The sequence below is a fragment of the Crocuta crocuta genome, unplaced genomic scaffold (assembly GCF_008692635.1).
Source record: "Crocuta crocuta isolate KB4526 unplaced genomic scaffold, BGI_CrCroc_1.0 scaffold274, whole genome shotgun sequence".
Taxonomy (NCBI): Eukaryota; Metazoa; Chordata; class Mammalia; order Carnivora; family Hyaenidae; genus Crocuta; species Crocuta crocuta.
Window position 1 is genome coordinate 3,836,592 of NW_027530222.1, and position 24,607 is coordinate 3,861,198.

Here is a 24,607-nt window from a genome sequence, read left to right on the forward strand (position 1 = left end):
ATTTTGGAATTTGCAGGACTGTGCCCAGAGCCTTGAGACCCAATGGAGGCAAACAATGGTGCTCCTCGTTGGGGCTCAGGGAAGCAGGGACCTGGGGGGAGGGGTCTGTCACCTCTGCCGCCTGCTTTCCCGAAGATGGTGGCCTCCCACACAGGCCCCCCGTGGGAGTCTGGCTTGGAAAAGAAGTGATTCCCTGGAGTTCATCCCTGGACTTACCTCGTATACGCTCCCGAACAAGAGCGACGAGGACCCCAAGAAGCGGTGCTCAGGGGGCTGGCAGGATGCAGTGTTCCAGAAGGCCCCACCTCCGGGTGCTCAGAGCAGAAGGGCGGAAGGGCTGGGCCCGGCCCCAGTCACAGGGTGAGCGGCCTCCCCTCATGCCTGAGGCGATGGCCCAGTGCCAGGCTTCAAAAGCTGTTGTGGAACCGTCAGCCCTCGGGTGGCGGGGGATATTTTTACCTGTCTGCCTCCTGGTCGCACAATTTTTTTTTTCTTTTTAGGGAGATTCACAGTTCACTCCCTCAGTGCTGCTTTTTCTCATGCGTGCTTCTGAGCTGTAGGCTGTATCTGTTGCTAAGTGACAGGTCTGGCCCCAAGGGCTTTCTCGACTCTCAAGCCCCCCACCCCATAAGCGTTGTGCTTTGAGTAACTGAGGCAGCCCTCTCAGCACCTCAGCACTCCACCATCAGATGCGGCTGCTCCCACAAGCAGCTTTACAGCTTTACAGCTTTACCCCAGCTCCGGGGCAAAATTCCAGCGCCCCCACCACCCCCCTTCGAGCACAGGCCCAAGACCCTGCAGGGTCAAGTGCCCGGGGCAGGTCACACCTTGCTCACACCCATGGGCAAGAGGACTGCCCCTGGATATATACAGAGCTGAGATGGGCCTCGGAGATGGTGAAGACCAACCCATTTTACACCCTGGGAAACCGAGGCCTAGATCGGTCAGGGCAGTGGTGCCAGCTTGCACAGTTGGTTGGTGATCTGTGGGGACCAGCACCTAGCTGGCCTCCTGATGCCTGGATCACGGCTGGCTTTGAGGCCTGTAAAGTCAGGGGTTCAGAGGAATCCGCCCCCTCACCCCCCGAGGTCCTTCTCTGATTCTGATGTTCATCCCAGGCAATGCAGTGGGGTTGTTGGCTGCGTACACATTGGGTTCCCGTGCCCTGGTCTGCAAGCTGACCTTTCACCAGCCCAGGGGCTCCTAGGAAACTAGGGGTTGCGGGAAGGGAGGGTTGTTTCAAGCCACTTGTGCCACGTCCTCTTTAAAGCATGGAGGCAGCAGAGGCACGTGGAGACTTGGGAGCTGACAGCCCCGTGATACGAGCCAGGTGCCGTCCTGCCCTGGGGCGCAGCTGCCTCGCTCGCTTCCCGGGCTGGCTGTGAATCCAGTGAGATGACAAGGAGAGGCGATGTTTGTGTGCACTTGCTGGGCTCCTGCGCAGCTTCTGAGACCCGTGCGACCTGCTGTCTCCACAATGTTGTGAGGTGGGCACTGCTGTCCTCCTCTGACAGCCGCGGAAGCGGAGCTCGGTGGCCTTGAGAAAGCTTCGAGGCCAGGCAGTGGGCGAGCATGGAGCTGGGATTCGAACCCGCGCACTCTGGCTTCTGAGCAGTGTGGCCACCCCATCCCGTGCGAGGATACTGAGTAAAACATGCTTGCAAGTGATTTCAAACTATTCCACATATGACCTACAGTGTGACTAATAATATTGCTAGACTTTACTCTGAGGCCATGTTTTTTATTAATAATAATGTTGCTAATCTTTAGACCCAAGACTTGGCTTTTACCTGCTTCCCTTTGGCGCAGGGTGAGGTGGGGGGCTGGGCCTTGTGGGGTGCTGCTCCCCCAGCCTCAGGGTAGTGCCAGCCCTGGCTAACAAAAAGGGACATTTCTGAGGTGGTTTTGTTAGAAAACGCTTCTCTCCACCCCCACCCCACTTCTGCCACAAACTCACTTTGGCTTTTGGCATTTATGTGACCAAATATAAATAGGGGGGCTTACATATTTTTAAACGAGAAAAAAAAAAAAAACCAGCAAACAATGCAAGGCTTCCCAGGAGCAAGGTCCTTCCTGGGGCCAGGCCCTGTGCTGGGCACGTCGAATGTGCCTGCTCACTGAGTCCCCAGGGCAGCCCTCCCTTGGAGGAGGCAGCTGTCACTATGAGACCCTCTTTACCCCTGAGAGGCCTGACACCAGGCGAAGCGGCCACCCACCTCTCTCAGAGCACCAGCCAGAGCCCTTATGGCCAGTTGCAGGGGTGGAGGGCAGGGGCTTTGAAGACAGGCCAGGGGCTGAGCATTCCCATTTATTCATTCACTCATTTGCTCGACATGCATTTCCTGAGTGCCTCTGCTCACATGTCCCCTCCTCAGGGACGCCTTCCTGGACCATAAAATAGCAGCCCTTCAGTTAGCAACACGGCCCTCTACCCCAACGCCATGTTACTTCTCTTTATATCTTGTATCACCACTGACCATTGTGTGTTTGTTTCTTTCCTTAGTATCTGGCCCTTCCCCAGGAAACATAAACCCCACGAGGGGAAACACTTTGCTTATTTTGTTTGCTGCTCCCTCCCTGAAAAAGCTAGAACAGAGCCTGGTACAGAGAGGGGACTCGGCAAATGGATGTCGAGTGAGTGAGGGAATGAACGACTGAATGAAAGAAGTGGGAGATCTAGAACCCAGGTCCCTCTGATTGCAGAGCCCCTGCCCTCACCACCGCTGTCTTCGTCCCGTTTCCCACTTCTCTGCTGAGTCTGACCCAGTGGCTTTAGGCAATCAGCTTCCTCTCTAGGCCTCAGTCTCCTCACACATAAAGTGAGAATATTGCTAGGGCCCCTCGAGCTTTAATATTCTAAGTGTCACTCTTGTCACCTGAGCGTGTTCGCGGACACAGAGGGTTCCAGTCATGATTGCAGCTCATCTCTGTGCCTCCGCTTGGAAATTTGCACTTTTCGTCCCGCAAACCTGACGGCACAGGAGGCCCCGGACACCCACCCCGTGATGCAGGGCGCTCGCACGCATCTTGTGAAGAAGGAAGACGCTACCAATGTGCCTGTGGTCTCTGGGACGCTGCTGCGGCTTTACCAGAATGTGCTGGTTTTGTCCTTGAGTCCTTCTAGTCTAAGTGACGCTCTTCCCTCCCACAGCCCTTTATCCTGTTGGTGACGAGAGCTGCCACTCTCCGGGCTATTTATGGGAAAGCACGTCCCCAGTTGGTCAGCATCAGGATAAATTCTGCAGACTTGCGGGAATCCCCTTTGGTTTTCTCCAGCGGCGGGATGACGAGCAGTAAATCATACTTAATGCACTGCAGGCTGTTTTCATTGAATCCCACCGCAGGTGGAGTCCCTGGAGACAGGCTCTGAGCTGGCACCCTGGGACCCGCAGCCTCCAGACGGACCCCAACCCTTCTCCCCAGCTCGAGACTTTTGTTTTTAATGCTTATTTATTTTTGAGAGAGAGAGAGAGGGAGAGAGAGAAGGACAGAGGGTCTGAAGCAGGCTCTGTGCTGACAGCAGAAAGCCCGATGTGGGGCTCAGACTTATACACCGTGAGATCATGGCCTGAGCCGAAATCCAGAGTTGGATGCTTAACCCACTGAGCCACTCAGATGCCTCCCGCCCCCAGTGCTGGCCTCCAGTTCTAGTTTTTAATAAAAACTCTTGTTTCAGGGGCACCAGAGTAGCTGATTGTGTTAAGTGTCCAATTCTGGATTTCAGCTCAGTCATGATCTCAAGGTTTGTGAGTTTAAGCCCCACATAGGGCTCCATGCTGGCAGTGCGGGGGCTGCTTGGGATTCTTCCTCTCTCTGGCCCTCTCCAGTGTGCTCTCTCTCTCTCTCTTTCTCTCTCAAAGTAAATAAGTAAACTTAAAAAAAGAAACTCTTGTTCAAGCTTTATGGGAGATGGGGTAGCCAGACAAACAGCCATCGCGTGTGCCCTAGGCTTTCTCCACTTGAGTGCCCTGGGCACCGGGATCTGCTCACCGGGGACAGGGAAAGGGCTCATCCCCGCAGCCCAGGCAAGAACAGCCTCCCCACTACATAACTGCTAGGGGCACCGTTCCCTTATGTGGTGTGGGCAGGAGGCGCAGGGCTGAAAGGTCCCCAGACACACATTCCCTCCGGGACACAGTGGAATGTTTGGCTGACCCAGTGTGAAGTGGAGTCCCAACAGAGAGCTGAGTTTCTTATAGGGAATTCTGATCTCTTTTTGGCAGGCGGGTTCTGTCTCAGTTACTCCAAAGCCCAAGACCTTGACCGTTCCTGGGGTGGAAGGGGTAGTCACTACAGACTCACGGTTTCCCTTGCAAGAGGAAAGCAGAGAGGTGTCACCTGCTGCTGTGGGCCCAGGCCTGGCCCAGGGAGGGCTGGCTAACTGCACAGACTGGCGTGGACAGTCCCCATCTGCCGGGTGTCCTGGCTTCACTACACGTGTGATGGGATCCAGCTGACCAGGTCTCCTTGACGTTTGGGTCGTTCCTGGAGGCAGCCAGGGGGTCCGGGTCAAGCTTCTGCTGCACAGTGCCATTGCCAGTTGCTGTTCCGATGGCACATATGAGGCGAACAGACTTCCAGAGGCTCCTTCCCTTAGTAAAGTGATTACCCAGCTGGGTAATTTACATCCCTAGAAAGATGCAGGGCAACTGCAGGCTGGGCTGTGCATGTGTTTAATTTTAAATCCTCCAACCTCCCCTTAACGAGGAGGTGCTTTGAAACACAGCAGCGTGTTGATATCCTTCAAAGGGCTTATTTCCTTGCTGCTTTATTTCTTTAAGCGAAAGCAGGAAAGACGGATGAGGGATGGCAGGAGCAGGGGAGGGATTTGCCTCCCCCGCCCGCATCGAGCAGACATTATCTGCTGTAAAACTGTCATCAGAGGATGGAGGACTGGCTCTTGGCTGCAGTGGCCCTCAGATAATGTCAGTGCTGAGCGATGACCCAGCATTTGTTGGCACTAAGCAAATACCTCTAGGGCTGTGGTGCCCAAATCCTTAGCAGAACCCATTCAGCGCTCCTGCCTGGGGAATGAAGGGCTTGGACGAGGGGCTGGTGATCAGGGTCTCCGTGCTGAGAGCTCTAACGTTTTTGGGTTTTTTGTTTTCTTTATGTTTTATTGTTTTACTTTGTTTTGGTTTGGTTGGTTGGTTTTGTTTTGTTTGTTTTTTCTTTTCTTTTGGTTTGTTTTGCAAGCTTTAAAAGTCTCTTTAAATCACTTAAGCGTTCTGTAAAATACAGAGAATGGTTCGGTAGGTCTGGGGGTGGGCCTGGCATTCTGCATTTTTCTTTTTTTTTTAATTTTAATTTATTTACTTTTGAGAGAGAGAGAGAGAGCAGGGGAGAGGCAGAGAAAGAGGGAGAGAGAGAGAGAGAGGAAGAGAGAGAGAATCCCAAGGAGGCTCCACACTGTCAGCACAGAGTCCAACATGGGGCTGGAACCCACGAACCGTGACATCACAACCTGGGCTTAAACCAAGAGTCCAACGCTTAACCAACTGAGCCACCCCGGTGCCCTCTGCATTTCTTTTCTTTTCTTTTCTTTTCTTTTAATGTTTTTAAAAAATTTATTTCTGAGAGAGAGAGACAGCGTGAGCAGGGGAGGGTCAGACAGAGAGAGAGGGAGATGCAGAATCTGAAGCAGGCTCCAGGCTCTGAGCTGGCTGTCAGCACAGAGCCTGACGTGGGGCTCGAACCCATGAAACGTGAGATCTTAACCGACTGAGCCACCCAGGTGCCCCGCCCTCTGCATTCCTAACAAACTCCCCATGATGCTGCTGGCCCTTGAACTGTATTTTGAATAGAAAGACCCCAGAGAAGGCAGACTCCGATTTCCCCGGATCCCACCAGATAGGTTGGCTGCATAGAGCTCAGGAGGGCTGGGAGTTGGCCACAGATCTGCACCGCCTGGGGGGTGAGGGCCATGGGGGCCTGAAGGGTCTTGAACACTTCAGGATACGCAGTTATGAGAGGGGCAGTGTCATCACGGGAGGCCCTTTATTTGGGTTTGGTGTCTGGTTTGGCCTCTTCTACGCCACTAAGTTTACCTTTCGGTGATGCTCGGACAGGGCCTGTGGGGAAACTGAGTCTGCAGACTTTGAGCACCTCGGTGGGTTCCCTCTGATGGGGAGGAAGGCAAGCCCCACACTCCAGGCCACTCACTGCCCTGCCTCCAAGTGTGTGCCCCAGCGTGATGGCCGATCTATGTCCGCTTGGGCTCCCCACCTCTCTGGTGCGGTCCGCTGATCCTCTCCTGCTCACCCGGTCTCCCAGGTCCCTGGATGAGGAGGAGCTGACGACAGCCGAGTCCCACCTTCTCTGAGTGCTGGGGAGCGGGGCTGCGCGGCCCAGGTGGCACCAATGCCGAAGAACAGCAAGGTGACCCAGCGCGAGCACAGCAATGAGCATGTCACGGAGTCGGTGGCCGACCTGCTGGCCCTCGAGGAGCCGGTGGACTACAAGCAGAGCGTCCTGAACGTGGCAGGTGAGGCAGGTGGCAAACAGAAGGCGGCGGCGGAGGAGGAGCTGGACACAGAGGATCGGCCGGCCTGGAACAGCAAGCTGCAGTACATCCTGGCCCAGATTGGGTTCTCCGTGGGCCTGGGCAACATCTGGAGGTTCCCCTACCTGTGCCAGAAAAACGGAGGCGGTAAGAGGCAGCCCTGCCCGCCCCAGGGGGGCCTTGCAGATGGGCTGGGCTGCAATGTGAAAAGGAACACCCCTTTGCTGATGCCGAATTGGAGCTTTTCTAGGGTGGAGCTCGGGAGTCCAGAGGAAGGCTCCCCGGAAATAGCTAATGGGTAATAGGGGTGTCTGGGTGGCTTAGTCGGTTAAGCGTCCAACTTTCGCTTAGGTCATGATCTCGCGGTTCGTGGGTTCGAGCCCCACGTCGGGCTCTGTGCTGACTGCCAGCTCAGAGCCTGGAGCCTGTTTCAGAGTCTGTCACTCCCTCTCTCTCTGACCCTCCCCTGCTCATGCTGTCTCTCTCTCTCTCTCCTAGAAATAAATAAAAAAACATTTAAAAAAAAAATAGCTAATGGGTAATAGCTACCAGAGGCTGTCAGGCGTGATGATAATAAGAACGTGGGCTCTGGCCCGGGACTGCCTGGGCACAAGCCCCAGTGTAGCCGGTTGGCATTGCAGCCCTGTGCAAGTTGCTTGAGCTCTTTGTGCCTCTCTGTTTTTCAGCTATAGAATGGGAATAATAGTAGATCCTGCCTTACAGCAGAGTTGGGAGGATTAAACGAGCTTTACGTGTAGAACGTGTAACACCGTTATCTGACGCATAGTAAGGAGCAGCTGCCGGCCATGAGAATGAGGGCTTCGCAGGTGCCGAGCGCTGCTTAACTGGATATAGGCTGAAATGCATGAAACTGCTGACATTTGTCTTGGAACAGCCAAAGCACCAATTTCATACAGTTCAGCCATCGAACCCCTCTACACCCTGGGGGTGAGGAAGGAGTTATTATCCTCGTGGTAGAGACTGCAAAACTGAGGCACAGAGAGGTTAGGTACCTTGATCAAGGCCACACAGCTAGCGATAAGGTAAGGATTCTAACCAGGATAGCTTGGTCCCCAGAGTCTAAGCATACCTGTCACCTCCAAGGTAGGAGGGGGCCTCCCACTCCCCTCCCCCTGCCCCTGAGTTTTAATCCGCCTAGAGGATCTTGCCCCTGGAATCGAACCCCTTCTAGCCACCCGGGTGGGTAGCAACCCCCGGGGCTTTATCCTCCGGCCCCTCTGAGGCAGGCTGGAATGTTTCAAAGGTGATTTGTTTTGAAACCAGGGGGAAACTAACAGAAAATAAACACAGAAAAACCTAGCAGGCTGAAAACAAGGACATTTACAAGCTTAGACATCTGGTCCTGGGAAAGCGACTTGAGCCAGCAGAGAGTGTTTGTGCCTCTTAGTCCCCGTGGCCTGGGACTGCCACACTCCAGCCTGATGGGGGGGCCACAGCTTTGCAGGCATCCTAACCTGACTCCCTTTCTCTCTGCTCCCTGGGACTCTGGCCACGTAGTCTCTCCCAGAGATGCAGCCCCATTCAGGGACACTCCCTCCTCTCCAGAACACTCTCTCATCCAGAGGCCAAGTCTGGCTGGAGACTTCCCCTCCGTTCCAATTTCTGTTGAAGAGTGGGAGGTGAGAATGCCCACTTGAGCCAGTGTACCTGAGGCCAGAGGCTTTTATCTTCCCACTATAGCATCACTCTTCACCAAATGCTCTCCAGGCTTTGAAAGGTCTCCCTCCCCCCACCTCCAATATATCAATAAATAGCTGCTGATTAGAGCTTTTTGTCTACATGGCATGGCCAGACTCAGGTCACTGAGCTGATATAAGACCAGCCCAAAGGAGAGATACAAATATAAGTGTGTGGTATACTTATGTGCTGAGAGATGTGGGGAGAGGCATCCACAGGGACCTCAGAGGACACATTGCATCCGGGGACGCCAGCTGGGAGCCTCTGACCTCCTCCTTTGTGGCTTAGATGATCAGCCCTGCCTGGGGACTTGGAGCCGAATAAGAGTCCCTCTCCCCGCCACACGCAGCCCCAGGGCAATGGGCTTGCCGAAGCTGGCCAGTTCCTGGTGCCGCCAGCCAATCGCCACGGTGCCAGACACCTCAGTCAACCCATGGAAGAAAAGCGTTATTAACTCTCTGGATTTTGAGCTCCCCATGGCTTGTTCCTGCCCTCATTCTTCCATCCTCTCTGATTCCTAGAGTCCCTTTAACTCTCCAATATTCTATGGGTTTTATGTTAAGTCTTTGCTTGAATCTGGGTGGGAGCTCTGGACCTCTGCTTAGCTCTGCTAGATGCTGTTTCTATGCTCTGTGTCCCCTTAGTTTGCTTTTTTTTTTTCTCTCCTGTTTGTCTTTATGAAAAAGAGGCAAATGTTCATCAAGCGCTTACTAGGGGTGAGTAAGTCACTTAATTCTTGCAACAGCCCTGTGCCACAGGGATAGAGTTGAAGCATGTGAAATGGCCATTTTTATAAATCAGACATGGTCAGAGATCAGCAGTTTCATGTGGTTCTACCTAATGTTATTATCCTCTTTTACACAGATGACAAAACAGTGGCGTAGAGAGATCAAGCAATTAGTCCAGAGTCACACAGATAGTAAGTGGCAGCCAGGATTCAAGCCCAGGGGGACTGGCCCTAGTGTGCCGATCTCAGCCCTATTTAGCATGCGTCGCAACAGGCTGAGTCCAAGGTGGTCTTTCAAATCCCAGAAATAACCTCAGGGTTTGCCAGAAGCAAGACCTAGAGTATAGACCAAGGCCAAGATCTGGAGATCCAGGAGGCCTCAGAGATCCCACAATCCACCTTCCTAGGGCCACGTTCTGTGAAACTTCCTAACACCCTGAACAGTGCTTCTGGCTCTTCAGACTGATGACCTGAAGTTCCCGAAAGTCACTGCAGCATCAAAGGAGATCAATCCAGTTGTGTCTCCAGGTGGTCAAGACTGCGTTTCCAAATGATCTCAGCAAAGGCTGATAAGAAAAAGTACCCCTGCCTTACCAGTAATTCTCGCCCAGCCCCCAGCCCCTGAGCACTGTGCGTGGCTAGGCTGTGGCACTGTGAGGAGAATTTCAGCCAAGTCAGCGCCCTGGGCCTGACGCAGGTGACCAGCCTGAGTGGCAGGTGGTGGGTTGCTGATGACCGCTCTTTGCTGGAGAGCTGCTCTTTGGACAGCACGGGCCGTCCCTGGTTCTTTCAGGGAGAGGAGAGAAACATTCACAGAAAATGCCAGCCTACTCTTCTGAACCCCAAAACCCATTTTTCTGCACAGCTTCCACCGCCCAAGGATATGTAGGTGAAATACAAAACTAGTGAGGCTGTGTCCCTTTGCTTTTCTGCATGTCACTTCTCTCTTCTTTCATTTCCCGGAACACCAGACCAGGAGACAGAACCGGGAGTCCTTCGAGCCCACCCTTCTTTCAGCACCAGGGTCGGGGGCCGCCGGTTAGCGATGCGCAGAATTTATGTGTATGTGTGACTATGTGCATGTGTGTGTTTAATGAATTAGATGCCGACCTGTAAGGTTTGGTGGGTTACCTCCCCTGGGGGACTTGCCTGATGAGTTGTGTGGGACCCTGACCCATCCCTCAGCATGCGTGTGCTCAGCTGGCTCTGTGTGACTGGTCCGTGTGTGTGTGTGTGTGTGTGTGTGTGTGTGTACATTTTGGCTGACATTGCTCGTGTGAACCTGAGGGTCTTGCCGTCCAGATTGTGAGCTCTCCTGGGATAGCATCTGTGCCTTCTTTCACTCAACTGTCCCCCCACCGCCTGTGCCTAGCACAGGGCAGGCCTGCAGTCCCCAGCTGACCATTGCCAATGCCGGATACTGTGCCTGGGAAATGCCCGATCCCTCAGGCTCGTTGGCGGCTCGGACACGTGTGGGTTGTCATGTTATGGGCCCACAGCAGTGTGGCTGGGGGTCTTCTGGAGGCTCCCAGCTGGCAGGGCTTGGTCTGGGGATGCGGGGTGTCTATCACGGCACTGGTGACTGGGGCTATCTGACTGCATCGCTAATAGGACTAGGCTGCTGGCACATCTCTCAGCAGAGATCACTCGGCTGTGTCCAGACACGAGTTTAATTCTCCTGCTAAATGCCCTGTCACTTGGAATTGAGATCGTGTCTGCAGTGAGGCCAGGGACAGTGAGTTTAATTTATCATCCGGAATCTTTGTCAAGATCTATTCTGTCTACCCATTATGATCCTCTCGGCTATGCTCTTCTGAACTGCTAACTTCTCTCTCGTTCCTCCCAATTAGCTGTAGATTAATGGTGATGTTGGTTGGACCCTCTCTCCCTGAAGCTGCCCGGTCTGCTGTGTCAGCATCTGTTTCAGATGCAAGGAGGGCAGTGCCGGGGCNGCAGGGTCCACTTCTCTGTGGGTGGAAGGGAGTGTAAACAAGTGTCCACAGAGTACGTCAGGACGTGAGAACATGTCTATTTGTAATTTGACATGTGGATTCCTGAGAGTATAGCATCCGCCTATCCGTCTGTCCATCTCTGAATCTAATCTTGTGAGCGAGAGGCACGGACATGTGTTTCGATCCTCCCTTAGCATTTCAGGGCAGAGCAGTCACTGGGAAAAAGGAGGGCCTGGGGCGCCAGTGTGTGGCGGGTCACATGTAGGAGGCAGACCATTTCTGGAGGAGCACAGGACTGCTGGCACTTTGGGGCGGGGGGAATCGGAGGTGTGGGCAAGTCTGTAGGACGTGGCTGTCCCCCTTACCCTGGTGCTGTGCTCTGAACACCGTATGACATTCCTCTCCCCTCCCCAGGTGCCTACCTGGTCCCCTACCTCGTGCTGCTTGTCATCATCGGGATCCCGCTCTTCTTCTTGGAGCTGGCTGTGGGCCAGAGGATCCGCCGCGGCAGCATTGGTGTGTGGCACTATGTGTGCCCCCGCCTGGGAGGCATCGGCTTCTCCAGCTGCATAGTGAGTGGAGGCAGACCCCGGGCACTACCCAGCGGGCAGAGGGGCCACTTTGGGGTATGGGTTTCTAGAGCAGAGTCTGGGGCCGGGTTGAGGGCAGGAAGAGAGACCCTCGACATGAGGATTGCCACCAGCTGGTGTCTTGGGGCCACATATTTCCTAAATCGAAAGTTAGCTCCACTGCCTGAAGCAGGATATGATATTAGGAATTGTTCCCAAGGAGGAAAGGCTGGGACCTAGTCACAAGGGGGTGCCTGGGACATCTTAGCCAAAGTTCTCCATGGACACGGGGACCAATCTGATACCCGTGCTTACCAGCCCATCAGCTCCCATGCGGGAGGCCCTTCCTCTTTCCTTGCCTGAGGAGTATTTTAGCCAGGCGAGTGCATGGCACGGGAAGAGTAGTCCTGAGGCACGGGGGCTCCTTGCCACTTTGGTGTGCACGTGAGCAGAGCTGGAGAAGGTCTCAGACAAGAGCCTGTGGCCGACCCAGGAGGCTTTGGAGCAGCGGGAGCTGCGGAGATCCCATGGGCCCAGATGGGGAACTCCGTGAGGCTCTGCTTAGCCCTCCAGGTGAGGAAATTGAGCTTTCCTTACGGGCAAAGCCCACAGGTGCCCATGTTCACGCCTGCCTCTGGAAGGGACTGAGGATTCTGTTGGGCCTGGCAGCATGGCCAGCCCAAACTGTCTTAGGCAGAGACTGGGAGACGGTTTGTGTGGCTCCCACAAGTCATGGCAAGTATCACCTCTGCCCAGGGTGACGGGGGCCAAATACAGCATACTCTGCTGGGGCTGGCCATGTGCATGCACGTGAGCATAAGGGCTTTCCCCTTGGTCTGAAAGCACCCAGGTAAAAGCAGTGGGGGTCTCTCTCCCTCTGTGTTGCTGTTAAGGTGTGCCTAGGAGTGTCTGCTCCTGCACACCAGCAAACGGTGAAATTGCTGCAGCAAAGGGCCCTGGGCACCCACGCTGGTCAGCATTACAGAGCAGCGCCCCAAGGGGAAGGGGCCTCTCAGCATCCAGAGTGGAATCAGCAAATCCCCGTGTGTAAGAGCACTGCTTTCTGAGAAACCTCCAGTACCTCGGTCGGAATCCACGCACTCCTGTTTCAAATGCAATTCTACCAAGGGTGGCGATCGTGTTTCCAAGACATGAAAAGTGACATCTTTCCGGAGGCAGGCTGCTGACAGTACCAAAGAGTGGGGTCCTGAGAGGAGGGAGGACGTAGGAAGCCAAGAGGAAGCATCCGCGAAACCTCAAGGAACACTGCAGTCTGGGGCCATTGTCTATAGAGGCCAAAGGCATGGGGGCCTCAACATCCTGGAGGGGCGGCTCTGGAATTGTAATCCTGAGTCATCAGGAAATGATGGCGAAGTGCTTCAAGCATTTTAGAAGAATTTCAAACTGGAAAGGATTAACATTTTAAGAGTGCATTGCTTAAAGGAGAGATCTTTAATATCTGAAACATTCCTCTGTGGATTCCCTGAATACCAGATGAAGGGAGGATTAGGAGGAGGCCCTCAGTGCCCCGTCCCTCCTCCCCCTTCCCCTCCTCCTCCTCCTCTTCCTGCAGGACTGTGAACAGTGTTGTGTGCACTCAGCCAGAGCCTGGGCCTCGGATGGGGAATGGGGGTGGGGTGGAGTTGCCTTCATGACCCCTCCCCCCACCATGGACCATTGTCCCCAGGTCTGCCTCTTTGTTGGGCTGTATTATAATGTGATCATCGGCTGGAGCATTTTCTACTTCTTCAAGTCCTTCCAGTACCCACTGCCCTGGAGTGAATGTCCTGTCACCAGGAATGGGACTGTGGCAGGCAAGTATGGGACCCCCTGAGTACAACCACCTGGGTTCCCCGGCCAGCCTGTCCCAGGAAGGGGTCCAAGGAGCCGAAGAGGCTTAGGCACAAATTTGGGATTTCGTTGACTTGCTGTGTCACCTTGAATAAGACACCTACCTGATCCGCATTTCCTGTTCTGATGGTCCTTGCCAGCCTGACCCATAGAGTTCTCACGGGGATCGAATGAAATGAGTGTAGGGAAAACTCTGCAAGTTGTGACTTGTGTTTAGTTGTTACCATCCTGTGTAACTCTAACACCATCCTATCTGGAAACCGCCTTCATTTGCATGCCAGTCCTGTAAAAGTCTAGATGATGTAACCCATCTCGCAGAGGGGTAAACTGAGGTCCAGAAGCAACTTTCCTGTGGTTGCACTACTGATTTAACCAAGGATCCTGGCTGAGAATCCAGATGTCTGGCTCCTAGCTCAGGACCTTCCCTGGAGGCCAGTTCTGCCTCACCCTTGCTGCCCTCCGCCAACGGAGGCAGGCAGAGGGTGACGTGTGTGAGAATACAGCCGGATCAGTGGGCCCCGCAGCTCCCGGGGACCCCATCTGGAGTCCTCAGGGTCTGCCAGATCCTGGCTAGCCCAGAAGAAGCACAGCCCCTCCCTGCTACCCACACTCAGCCGGCCCCTTGCCCACTGCTGCCCTGGGTGGGGGTCAGGCAGGGGAGGGTTCCCAGAGCTCCAGCTGAGGTACTGTGGCCTCTGCTGCTGTTCCAGTGGTAGAGGCAGAGTGTGAAAAGAGCTCAGCCACCACCTACTTCTGGTACCGAGAGGCCTTGGACATCTCCAACTCCATCTCGGAGAGCGGCGGCCTCAACTGGAAGATGACCTTGTGCCTCCTGGTGGCCTGGAGCATCGTGGGCATGGCCGTCGTCAAGGGCATCCAGTCCTCTGGGAAGGTGAGTCAGGAAGGGACTCAGACCCACACAGGGGGTGGTCGAAGAGCGTGGAAGGCAGGGGGCTGAGGATTCTGGGTTACGCAGGGTCTGTTGGGTGGGCTTGGCCTCTGAGTGGCTCAGGATGATGGCCCAGCCCTCCCCCCACCCCCGGTGGAGGTGACGGGGTAACCCTGGTGCATTATTGCCCACCAGGAGGGGGTAGGAGTGGGCTTCTGGAAAATCGTTGCTTTGAACCCCAGCCACCTCTGCTCAGATAACTCAGGCCTGCTCTGCAGACTTTAACAGGAAGGAAAGCTGGGAGAGCTGACCCAGGGACATTCGTCTACATCCTAGCCCTTTAGGTTCCCAAGCAAAAGCCCTAGAAGATTCTGCCTCTGAGCAATTTTTGGTAAGACTCAGCAGCTGGCCCTGTGTAAATGAAAGGGCTCTTTGAGCAGGTGGGTGCTGTGGGTGCAGGCACCTTGGGGCCTCGGCAGCAGCTCTCCACTGCTCTCCTTCTCTACCTCCTCCAGGGCGCAGTCCAGCCAGCGCCACACACCTTCTCCCAGGAGCTCAGCCCCCTTTCAAGCAAGGGCCCTTTCTTCTTTGGCATGTACGGTATTCACAGACAGTCGGGCTGCAAAGGACATTAGGGACCCCGTGGCCTAATCCACTCATTCTATAGATGAGTAAACTGAGGCCCAGAACAGGGAAAGCACCTCACCTCAGACCACGCAGCCAGTGTGTCCCAGAGCTGGAACTAGAGCCTTGGCCATCTGTCCAAGGCTCCAGCTTTTATAACAGACTTCATGAGTAAGGAAGCCAAGCCTTGGAAAGGTAGAGTGTTCTCAGCTACCACCAAAGGCCACAAATAGTAGCTGATACTTCGTGGCACTTATCAGGCACTGCCACATGTCTGGATGCTTCTGGTCCACAACAACCTTGTGAGTTAGGAAGCATTATACCCATTTTATAGATGAGAAAATGGAGGCACACAGAGGTTAGGTGAATAGCTCAAGGTCACGTGGTTGGTAAAGGTAGGGCCAGAATCAGAACTCAGGTGGTCTGGCTCCAGACACACACACTCTCCTGCCTTCAACACTGTCTTGCCCAAACAGCCCTCTTGATTTGTTTCAGTGCCGCAAACATTCTGTGAGCATCTCCTTTGTGTGAGGCTCTCTGCCAGGCACAGCTAGAGGTGTGCAAAAAATGCACACGCTAGAAAACAGCACACAATGTTTGATCACAAGAGGCAGGACCTTTGCTGATGTTTTCACTCTGGAGCTGGGTCCGTAACCTCCTGGATGGCATGTGTCAAGTTCCAAGGACAGGGGAGATCCTTAGGGAGTCCCCTGCAGTCAAGGATAGTAAAGCAGGCATGAGACATGAAAACATGAAGAGGGGAGAGAAGAGGGTTCCTTTCCCCTGAGGCAGCCCTTGGGGGTGGGGAGGCTGCAGACCCAGCCCTGCGGCTCTTGAAAGGAAGAAACTGGCCCCAGGCACAGCCACACAGACTCCAGCTTGTCTGTGCTCCTGCCTTGGCTCAAGGCCAGATGTGGGGGGGATGGGTTGGCCCTGTGCCCAGGGGTCCCAGGGATTTACTTTCTTCTGCCATCAAGGAGGCTCATGTGCCTCCGCTGCGAGCAGGGAGGGGGTGCCGGCTGCAGGAGGCATTCTGCCCCACAGCGGGTCCCTGTCTTCTCTGCAGGTGATGTATTTCAGCTCCCTCTTCCCCTATGTGGTGCTGGCCTGCTTCCTGGTCCGGGGGCTGCTGCTGCGAGGGGCCGTCGATGGCATCCTACACATGTTCACCCCCAAGGTAAGGGTCTGGAGGACACTGACCCCTCCACTGAGCCCTGCCAGCTTTATGCAGTTTAGTGCTCACTGAGACCTGTTATGTGTCAGGCATAGTCACAGGTCCCGGGGGCGGGCCCTGGGGCAGGGGGCATGGGCCCTGCCCTCAAGGTCCCAGTGAGTGGGACATCACAGGGACATCACATCAATCAGGAGAAGCTTCAGGGAGGAGATGTCCTGGGAGCAGATCCGATATCAATGTAGGACATTGCAGTCAAAGTAACCGCATGAGCAAGTGCGGAAAAGCACCAAGCATGGGCAGGGAGCAGTGGCGGGCTCCATCAGTGCAGCTGTGACAGCAGGAGCCAAGAAGACGCCTAAGAAAAGACATCTCCCCTCCGGGAATCACAGCTTTCCCAAATCAGGGGAACGGTGTTTCTATTTTATTCAAGGTACTAGGCCACGTGGGCAGCGATTCTGCCCTTAGCAAATCCATCCACATCTTCTCTCATTTAATCCCCACAGTAGCCCAGTGAGGGACCACTGTGCACATTTCATAGGACTCTAGCGGGGCACTGGGCATCCCTAATACATACACATGGGTTTCTTAATGATGGCCTTTGCCCATCACATGGCCTCGCCTCTCTGTTCCCCTTCAGACCACCAGCCACAGCTGGCAGAGCCAGTCCCCTGAGGAATAAGGGGAGTTCAAATGCAGATCGGAATGCCCTTCAAGGTGCCCAAGCAATGTACATTAGTAATGCCAGTTGGCAAGGCTGAGGAGGCCCGCCTCCAAATGCCAGCTGGTCAGTGAGCACCTGGCTCACTGGTAAGACTCCAGTCTACGGGCATGGGTGAGAACCCTCGCGTCCTGAGCCCCTAACAGCGCCATGACACATCTGTGCCCACACGGAAAGTTCATACGGATGACACTGGGAGAAGGATCTGGATCTGGTGGGGGTTGAAATCTCCATCCCCTCCCAGCTCTGCTCTGCAGCTGGGAACAGACCCTGATGTTTGGAGGGTGGCCATGGGCAGGACACACTCCATATTCATCAGAGAGGGACTGAGTTGGCCCCCAGCATTCTTGGCTGTAACATCTGAGGTTTCTATGTGAACAACCACAGAGGTCCCCTTTAGGAAGAGATTAGCGAGCCTCCCGAGGGCTTGCTAGCCACGTGGCTGGCATAAGGTTGTTGTGAGCATGTGATGTCTGACAGAGAAAAAAATATGAACCTGGTTCCTTTGGGGAGGGCGGGGGATGGCTATGAGAAGAAAGCCAACAGTTTGTATGAATTGTTTCAACTGTATTTCTAGAATGATGATCGGTCTAACGTTTTCACTTGAGTCTTTTAGTTATACATTACTGGGCCTTATGAGGAAACTGTATACTCTGGAGGTGTCATTAATGGGGAGATTCACACAGGTCTCCGGATGGGCCCCTTGGTGGCATCCAGTTGAGAGAGCCCAATATGGAACAGATTCGGGGGTTGGCTTCTGGTCCCAGCACACACGGTACCACTCCCCGTTTGATTCAGATGCTCTTTAGAATATATATATTTTTTTTTTAGTTTTTTTTTTATTTTGAGAGAGGGATAGAGAGCAAGCAGGCGAGGGGTAGAGAGAGAGAGAGATAGAATCCCAGGTAGGCTCTGGGCTGATGGGGGTCTCGAACTCATGACCCGCAAGATCATGATTTGAGCCAAAATCAAGAGTCGCATGCTTAACAAACTGAGCCACCCAGGCGCCCCTAAAACATCTTTTTAATTATGAAATACTTCAGTCAAGTAATCACACATATATAATACTCTAATAAACATTCTTAAGAGATCAAAATTACACATAAAAAGTGCCTGTATAGCCTCACCTGATTCTGTTTCTTTCCTCCCCTAAAGATAAGCATGATCCTGAACTCAGGGTTTATCCTCCTAAAAGATTTTTTTTTAACTCATAATACATATCTGTGTGTGCATAAATGACATGTAGCATTTGTGCATACTTTTCAACTTTACGTAAGTGGCATCATATTATATGCAACTTCCTGTGACTTGCTTCAGCTTTTATTTTTGTTCTGTACTGTTATTTGAGATTTATATATAGTGCTTTTGTAGCTCTAGTGCGTCCATCTTCCCTGGTGGATAGGATGCCACCGTTGCACAAAACTTTATTAGTTCATTCTCTAGTTCATGGTCACTTATATTGTTGCCAGATTTCACTCTTGCTAGTAATGCTACAGTAACATTATCACACAAGCCTTCCCGTGCACAGTTTTTTTTTTTAAGGGCTTCCGTGTTCAGGAGTAGAATTACCATCCCAAAGGATGTGCATACCTTCAGTTTTACTAGGTGGTGGCCAAAGTGCTCTCCAAAGTGGTAGCAACAGGGTGCCTTGGTGGCTCAGTCGGTTGAGCGTCTGACTGCAGCTCAGGTCTTGATCTCACGGTTCGTGGATTCGAGCATTGCATTGAGCTCTGTGCTGACAGCTCAGCCTGGAGCCTGTTTCAGATTCTGTGTCTCCCTCTTTCTCTTTCTCTCTCTCTCTGTCCTTCCCCTGCTCACGCTCTGTCTTTCTCTGCCTCTCAAAAATGAATAAACAAAAAAAATACACAACAAAGTGGTGGCAATGGTCGACACCCCCACCAGTTGTATAGGGCAGACTCTGTTGCTCCACGTTTGTTAGACTTCAATTTCCGCCAATCAGATGGATGTAAGACGTTTGATGTGTACTTTGAACAAGAGGACATTCCTCTCCAAAACCATTACCTGGATGTTCAGGAAACTGTGTGCTGTCATGTTAGCATTTATAGGGGCCAGAGCCTCCACGAAGTGAAGTTTAAAGTAACCTGGAGGAACTAGGTTTCCAAGACCCAGCAGGTGTGGTGCTTGGCCCATCTTGCTCGTGTGACTTTCAGTCTGGATAGAGCCTGTGGGCTCTTCTTGAGATCTTGCTCACTGAGCAGTTCTTTGGGGCAGCTCCTGCCTTTGACCTTGGATGGATGTGTTGAATGGGGAGGGGAGACCCAAGGGCCTCAAAGGCCAAACTCTTCCATCAGGGATCCCCTTGACAGCCTGTGCTGCAGGTAAGGCCAGTAATGGTGGCTGGGTGAGGGTGGACAGTTATTCGACTGTCCATACATGGAAGACCACTGTTGCAGAGCTGTGACTGTGCCAGCATAGGATCGATGAGATGGGGAACCCTGGAACCATTTCAAGTCCTTGACCTAGAGCAGTGCTATAGAATGCTGGGGTCATTGCACACAGCTTCCCGGGCTGTGCATTGCTCCATTTAGAGTGACCACAATGTGAATGACATCTCCAGGGGTCATGCCATTTGGTAGCCATGGCAGAGTCCAAGATGCTTTTCAGCCAGAGCATCTCATAATCCGCCTAAAAAAGCATAGGCTCTCCGTGGATATGCTGAAAGTCCTCTTCTAAAGTCTTCCAGTACCAAAAAGGATCCAAGCAGGGACGCCTGGGTGGCTCAGTTGGTTAAGCGTCTGACTTCGGCTCAGGTCATGATCTCACAGTTTGTGGGTTTGAGCCCCGCGTTGGGCTCTGTGCTGACAGCTCAGAACCTGGAACCTGCTTCAGATTCTGTGTCTCCCTCTCTCTCTGCCCCTTCCCTGTTCGCTCTCTGTCTCTCAAAATAAAATAAAGACATAAGAAAAAAAAAAAAAGGATCTAAGCCATAGGATCTGGACTTTCAGCCCATGCCCTCAAGCAGTGACTGAATGTGTGGCAAATGCAATGTGGCCAGGATACCATGCTGACCCTCTAGCAGTTTTGATGGGACAGTAATTCATGTTGATGCACAGCGTCTCTCCTGATTACTTTCTTTCCATTCAGGGAAAATCCCAAGTCAGCATGGCGTGCCACGCAATGCACCATGTGACTTGCTCAGCACAGAGTAGTAGATTCTGGTAGACTTCCTCACCACCACAACTTTTTGGAAAATGTTTCTCAGAATGATAACTGTTCATGTCCTTTGAGCCAGCAATTCTGTTTCCAGTTTTTTGTCCTAGAGATATAGTCCCTCACAAGCAAAATGACCTGTGCATAATATTGGTCATTACAGTATATGGTTTAGTGGCAAAAGATGGAAAACCATCCAAACGGCCATCTTTAATTTATCCCTTCATTCAGCAAAGGTTTGCTGAATGCCTTTTAGGTTCTGGACTCTGTTGTGGGTCCTGGGATCCAACAGTGAACCAAACTGACAAACCTCCAGGCCCTCATGGGAATAATAAGACAATAGAAGATTAAGGAGTTGTTGGGTGCTGTTGCTAAGGAGAAAAATAAAGCAGAGAAAGGAAGAGTAGGGACACCAGGAAAGGGGTTGCTTCAGATAGTGTTCAAGGAAGGCCTCCCTGAGAAAGTGGTTTTTGAGTGAATAGGAGAGGTGGGAAGCAGGCTGTGTGGACATCTGGAAGTAGCACATCCCATTCTGGAGAGAACAACAAATGAAAAGGCCTTGAGATTGGATATGGTTGGCATCCAATTCAAGGAGGCTAGTGAGTCCAGAATGGGAGGGGAGAGAGGTAGGACATGTGGTAAGGGGGCAGTGGGGAGCCCGATCATGAGTGTCTTATGAACCAGGTAGGTCTTCAGTGTCTACTCTTGGTGAAGTGGGAGCCATTGGAGGTTCTGAGTGAAGGAACAACATGATCTAACTTCCATCTTCGAAGGATCCCTCTGGTTGCCATAGATGATCTGAGAGAGCAAGGGTGGAATGGGATGACCTGCCAGAAGGCTCCTTCCAGGTGAATCCATCCAAGTTCTAGAATTCATCCAGGTGGGAGGAGACTGTGATTTGAGCCCAGGTGATGGCAATAGGAGTGATGAGAAGTGATCAGATTGAGGACATATTTAGGAAGTAGGGTCACAAGATCTGTTGTTGGATTGGATGTGAGGGGTGAGAGAAAGAGAATGGTCAGTTAGGGGATGCCTCCAAGGTCTTTTGCCTGAGCAACCAGAAGCACGGCGTTGACATTTATGGAGATGAGGGCAGACGGTGACAGGGAGCAGGTTTGGTGGGAACATCAAGACTACTGTTGTGGACACGGCAGGTCTAAAATGTCTATTTGATATCCAAGTGGAGATATAAACTTGGGAATCTGAGAATTTAAAGCTATGGACTAGTGATAGTCACCTGGGGAGTCAACACTGAGCAGAGGACTGAGCAGTGAGCACCAGGGCCCAGCATTTAGAGGCTGGGGAAAGGGTAGCCAATGTGGGAGGAGAAGGAAGATGAGAAGGAGGAAGAGGAGGAGGAGGAGGGGAGGGAGACATGGATACATCAATCCCAGAGGCAAAGCAGAGAAACTGCTTTAAGGAGGGAATGATCTGCCATGTCCAAAGTTGCTGAGGTCAGGCGACGAGGACTTAGAAATGAGCAGTGCACTTAGCAACAGAAGGGTCCCTGGTGAGTTAGACAAGAGCTGTTCTGGTTGAGTGCCAGGGATAAAGTCTGATAGTGTGGGTTCAAGGGAAAATGGGACGTGAGGAATTGGACACGAGAGACCACTGCTTTCAGGAGTTTTGCTGTACATGCTTTTTTTTAAGTTAATTTCTTAATTTATTTTGAGGGGGTGGGAAGAGAAAGAGAGTGAGTGCCAGTGGGGGAGAGGCAGAGAGAGAAAGAGAGAGAATCCCAAGCAGGCTCCTTGCTGTCAGCACAGAGCCTGATGCGGGGCTCAGTCTCACAAAAAGTGAGATCATGACCTGAGCCAAAACCAAGAGTCAGATGCTCAACCAGCTGAGCTCCCCGGGTGCAAACCCAGGAGTTTCACTATAAAAGAAGAGCAGAGAAGTGAGAAATGGGTGGAAACTGGAGATACCCATGGGGTCGAGGGTGTTATTTCAGAGCTTGGTACTATGATAACAAAAATCCATCCTACACTGGTGCAACCGCTTTGGGAGACAGCCTGGCAGTTCCCCCAAAGGTTAGACAGAGTTCGCATATGACCCAGCAACCCCGCTCCCAGGCACATTCCCGAGGGAGCTAAAAACACGTTCACCCAAAATCTTGTACACAAATGTTCATAGCGGCATTCTTCCCAAGAGCCAACAAGCGGATGAACTCAGATGCCCATCAACTGATGGATGGAAAAATCGAGAGTGGTGTTTGTACGATGGGATCTTACTAGGTCGTAAAGAGGAATGAAGTACTGACAGGTGCTGACCCCCGAACAGTCACCAAAGACCACGTATTGTGTGATTCTATTTGCGTGAAATGTCCAGCATAGGCAAAGCTGTAGAGACGGAAGCAGATTAGTGGTGCTTAGGGCTAGCTTGGTGAGGAGGCTGAGGGGAAATGGATGGGCTTTCTTTTCAGGGCCATGACAAAGTTCTAAAATTGTGGCAATGGGAGCACAACCCTGAGATATGCTAAATATCACTCAATTTTACACTTTTTAAAATATTTACTTTTGAGAAAGAGAGAGGATCTGAAGCGGGCTCTGTGCTGACAGCAGAGAGCTCTAGGCAGGGGTTGGAACTTAAGACTTGCAAACCGTGAGATCATGACCCGAGTGGAAGTCATACACAACCCACTGAGGCACGCCGGCACCCTAAATTGTACACTTTTTAAAAATCCAACCAAGATTTTGGATGGGAAATGGATGCTTTTGGGTGGAGGGAACCAGAGTCCCTCTGTGAGCAGGAGAGGTGGGACCCTGCGCCCACGCGGAGCAGCTGGTCTCATCCAGGAGGAACGGGGGGCAAGGGCCAGCGGGTGGGCACAGATGCTTACAGCCGAGAAGCTGTGGAGAGGAGCTCCTCATTACGGGAGCTTCCTTCCCATTGTGTCATTTTCTTCTGTGAAGGAGGAAGCAAGGGCAGCAGTTGAGAGTCCGAATGGTGGAGCGTGGTGGATGCCTAAGGAGGAGCGAGTGTGAGGTGGCCGTGCAGAAGACGGGGGTGGGGGAGGGGGTGCAGCATGGAGGGCATGCTGGTGGTCAGCGGGCACACGAGTGTGCGGTGAAGCCAGCCAGCATGGCATAGCTGACGCTCCTCCAGTTCCAAGCTGGACAGTGTCTCCTAGTTTAAGGCCTCTGAAAGCACGCTACTTCCCCCAGTTGGGGGGATATTGAACAATCATGTGTTTTACAGCGCATGGTGCTTCCTAGGTGCCAGGCAGTGGTACATGCACCTTGCGTCCGTTCGCTCATTTAAGCTCATAATAACCCTCAGGCAGGCGTTATTTTAGCCATTTTGCACAGGGCGGGGGGAGTACTGATGCACAGAGAGGTTAAATAACTCATCTGAGGTCCCAGGGCGCACCTTGTGTGATTTCTCCAGCTACGCTTCGCTGCCTGGGGGCAGGCCCAGAGTCGGGAGAGGGTTGGCTGGGCTTCACCAGGGTCAGGAGGTGATAACAAGGGATAACCATGGGGAGAGGCAGCAGGGGAGTCGAGAGGGTAGCCAGGGAGTAACCAAATGATGGACCATTGACTAAGTCAATTAAGAAAGGAAGTTAGGCTACAAACAGGATGGGGGTGAAATGCAGATAGGGGCCAGTACGGGTGAAGAATTTTTGGAGTCAAGATACTACAAGGAGTGAGCTGGAAAGATAAGGTGCTTTGGGGTTCAGGTCCTTGGCTTTGAGGTCCTAGTTGGAGCACTGCTCTTAGATATGACAGAGCCTCTGGTATGACCCTAGGAGTGGGGTGAAAGACAAGATCAGTGGAAGGGAGGAGCTGACGGGACCCGGAATCATCATAGCTGTGGAGCTGGACAGAGAGAGTGTACTTAAAATAGTGGCGATGACCTGGAGGAACAGGAAGTACGCTGTTGGCCTCCAGGCCCGGTGGCAGCGTGGGCATGTAAGAAGGCAGCCTTTACTCCAGAGGGCTGCATGGGAAGCCTCCGGATCAGGTCCACCCTTGACCAACCAGACCCCAGCCAGCTGACTGATTCCCAGACATGGTATCCAGGTAGTAGTAGCTCTTGAAAGCTCCCGGTGATTCTGATGTGCAGCCAGGCTGGAGAACCACCGAGTCGGAGCAGGAAGGCATGGGGAACATCCAGGGAAGGCTTGTGGAGGTGGGCGGTTGGGGGATGGCAAATTGTAAGTTCCAGGGGCCTGGTGGCAGGGTGCAGGCAGTTAGCGAGGGGCAGAGCTTGAGTCAGAGCAGCGGACGGACCCAGACATCCTGAGATAAAGTCCAGATGAAGGACAGCCCAGGAGTCGTGAGAACCTTGCAGCAGCCAAGGTAACCGGGGCCCTGGGACCGAGGCACCAGGCAGGCCCAGCGGTCCCTTGGGCAGACATGGGAACAAGGCTGAGAAGAGGCAGGGGCTGGAGGGGCAGCTTGCCAGGAGCCCCAGAACTCTGTGGGTTCTCAACTCAGCACGACGAGGAAGCCTCACAACTGGGGGCAGGAATACACACAGGCAGATGTATATGTTGCAGTGTGTGTGTGTGTCACTGATACACACATACAATACCACTGGAAGGGCACGCAAGAAGCAGATATCATGGTGACGTGTAGTGAATAGGAGCTGAGTGTCTGGTGTGGGGTGGGTAAAGTGTCCCTTACAGTGTCCCTTAGTGCCTCTTGAATTTCAAACTGTGTGCCATCCGTTGAGATGAAAGCACGCAGTCTTCTGGGACGGAGCCCCGGCACAGCTTGAGCTACATGCA

General features: G+C 52.9%; 1 protein-coding gene across 1 annotated transcript in view; it reads left to right on the forward strand.

The window, feature by feature from the left end:
- SLC6A17 (solute carrier family 6 member 17) overlaps window positions 1–24,607 on the forward strand; it is a 50,400-nt gene that overhangs the window by 11,047 nt on the left and 14,746 nt on the right. The window contains exons 2-6 of the mRNA XM_077765602.1: window positions 6,274–6,649; window positions 11,294–11,451; window positions 13,136–13,262; window positions 14,010–14,191; window positions 15,879–15,989. Of these exons, the coding sequence (XP_077621728.1) occupies window positions 6,361–6,649; window positions 11,294–11,451; window positions 13,136–13,262; window positions 14,010–14,191; window positions 15,879–15,989 (867 nt within the window). The 5' untranslated portion in view covers window positions 6,274–6,360. The remainder of the gene's footprint in view (window positions 1–6,273; window positions 6,650–11,293; window positions 11,452–13,135; window positions 13,263–14,009; window positions 14,192–15,878; window positions 15,990–24,607) is intronic.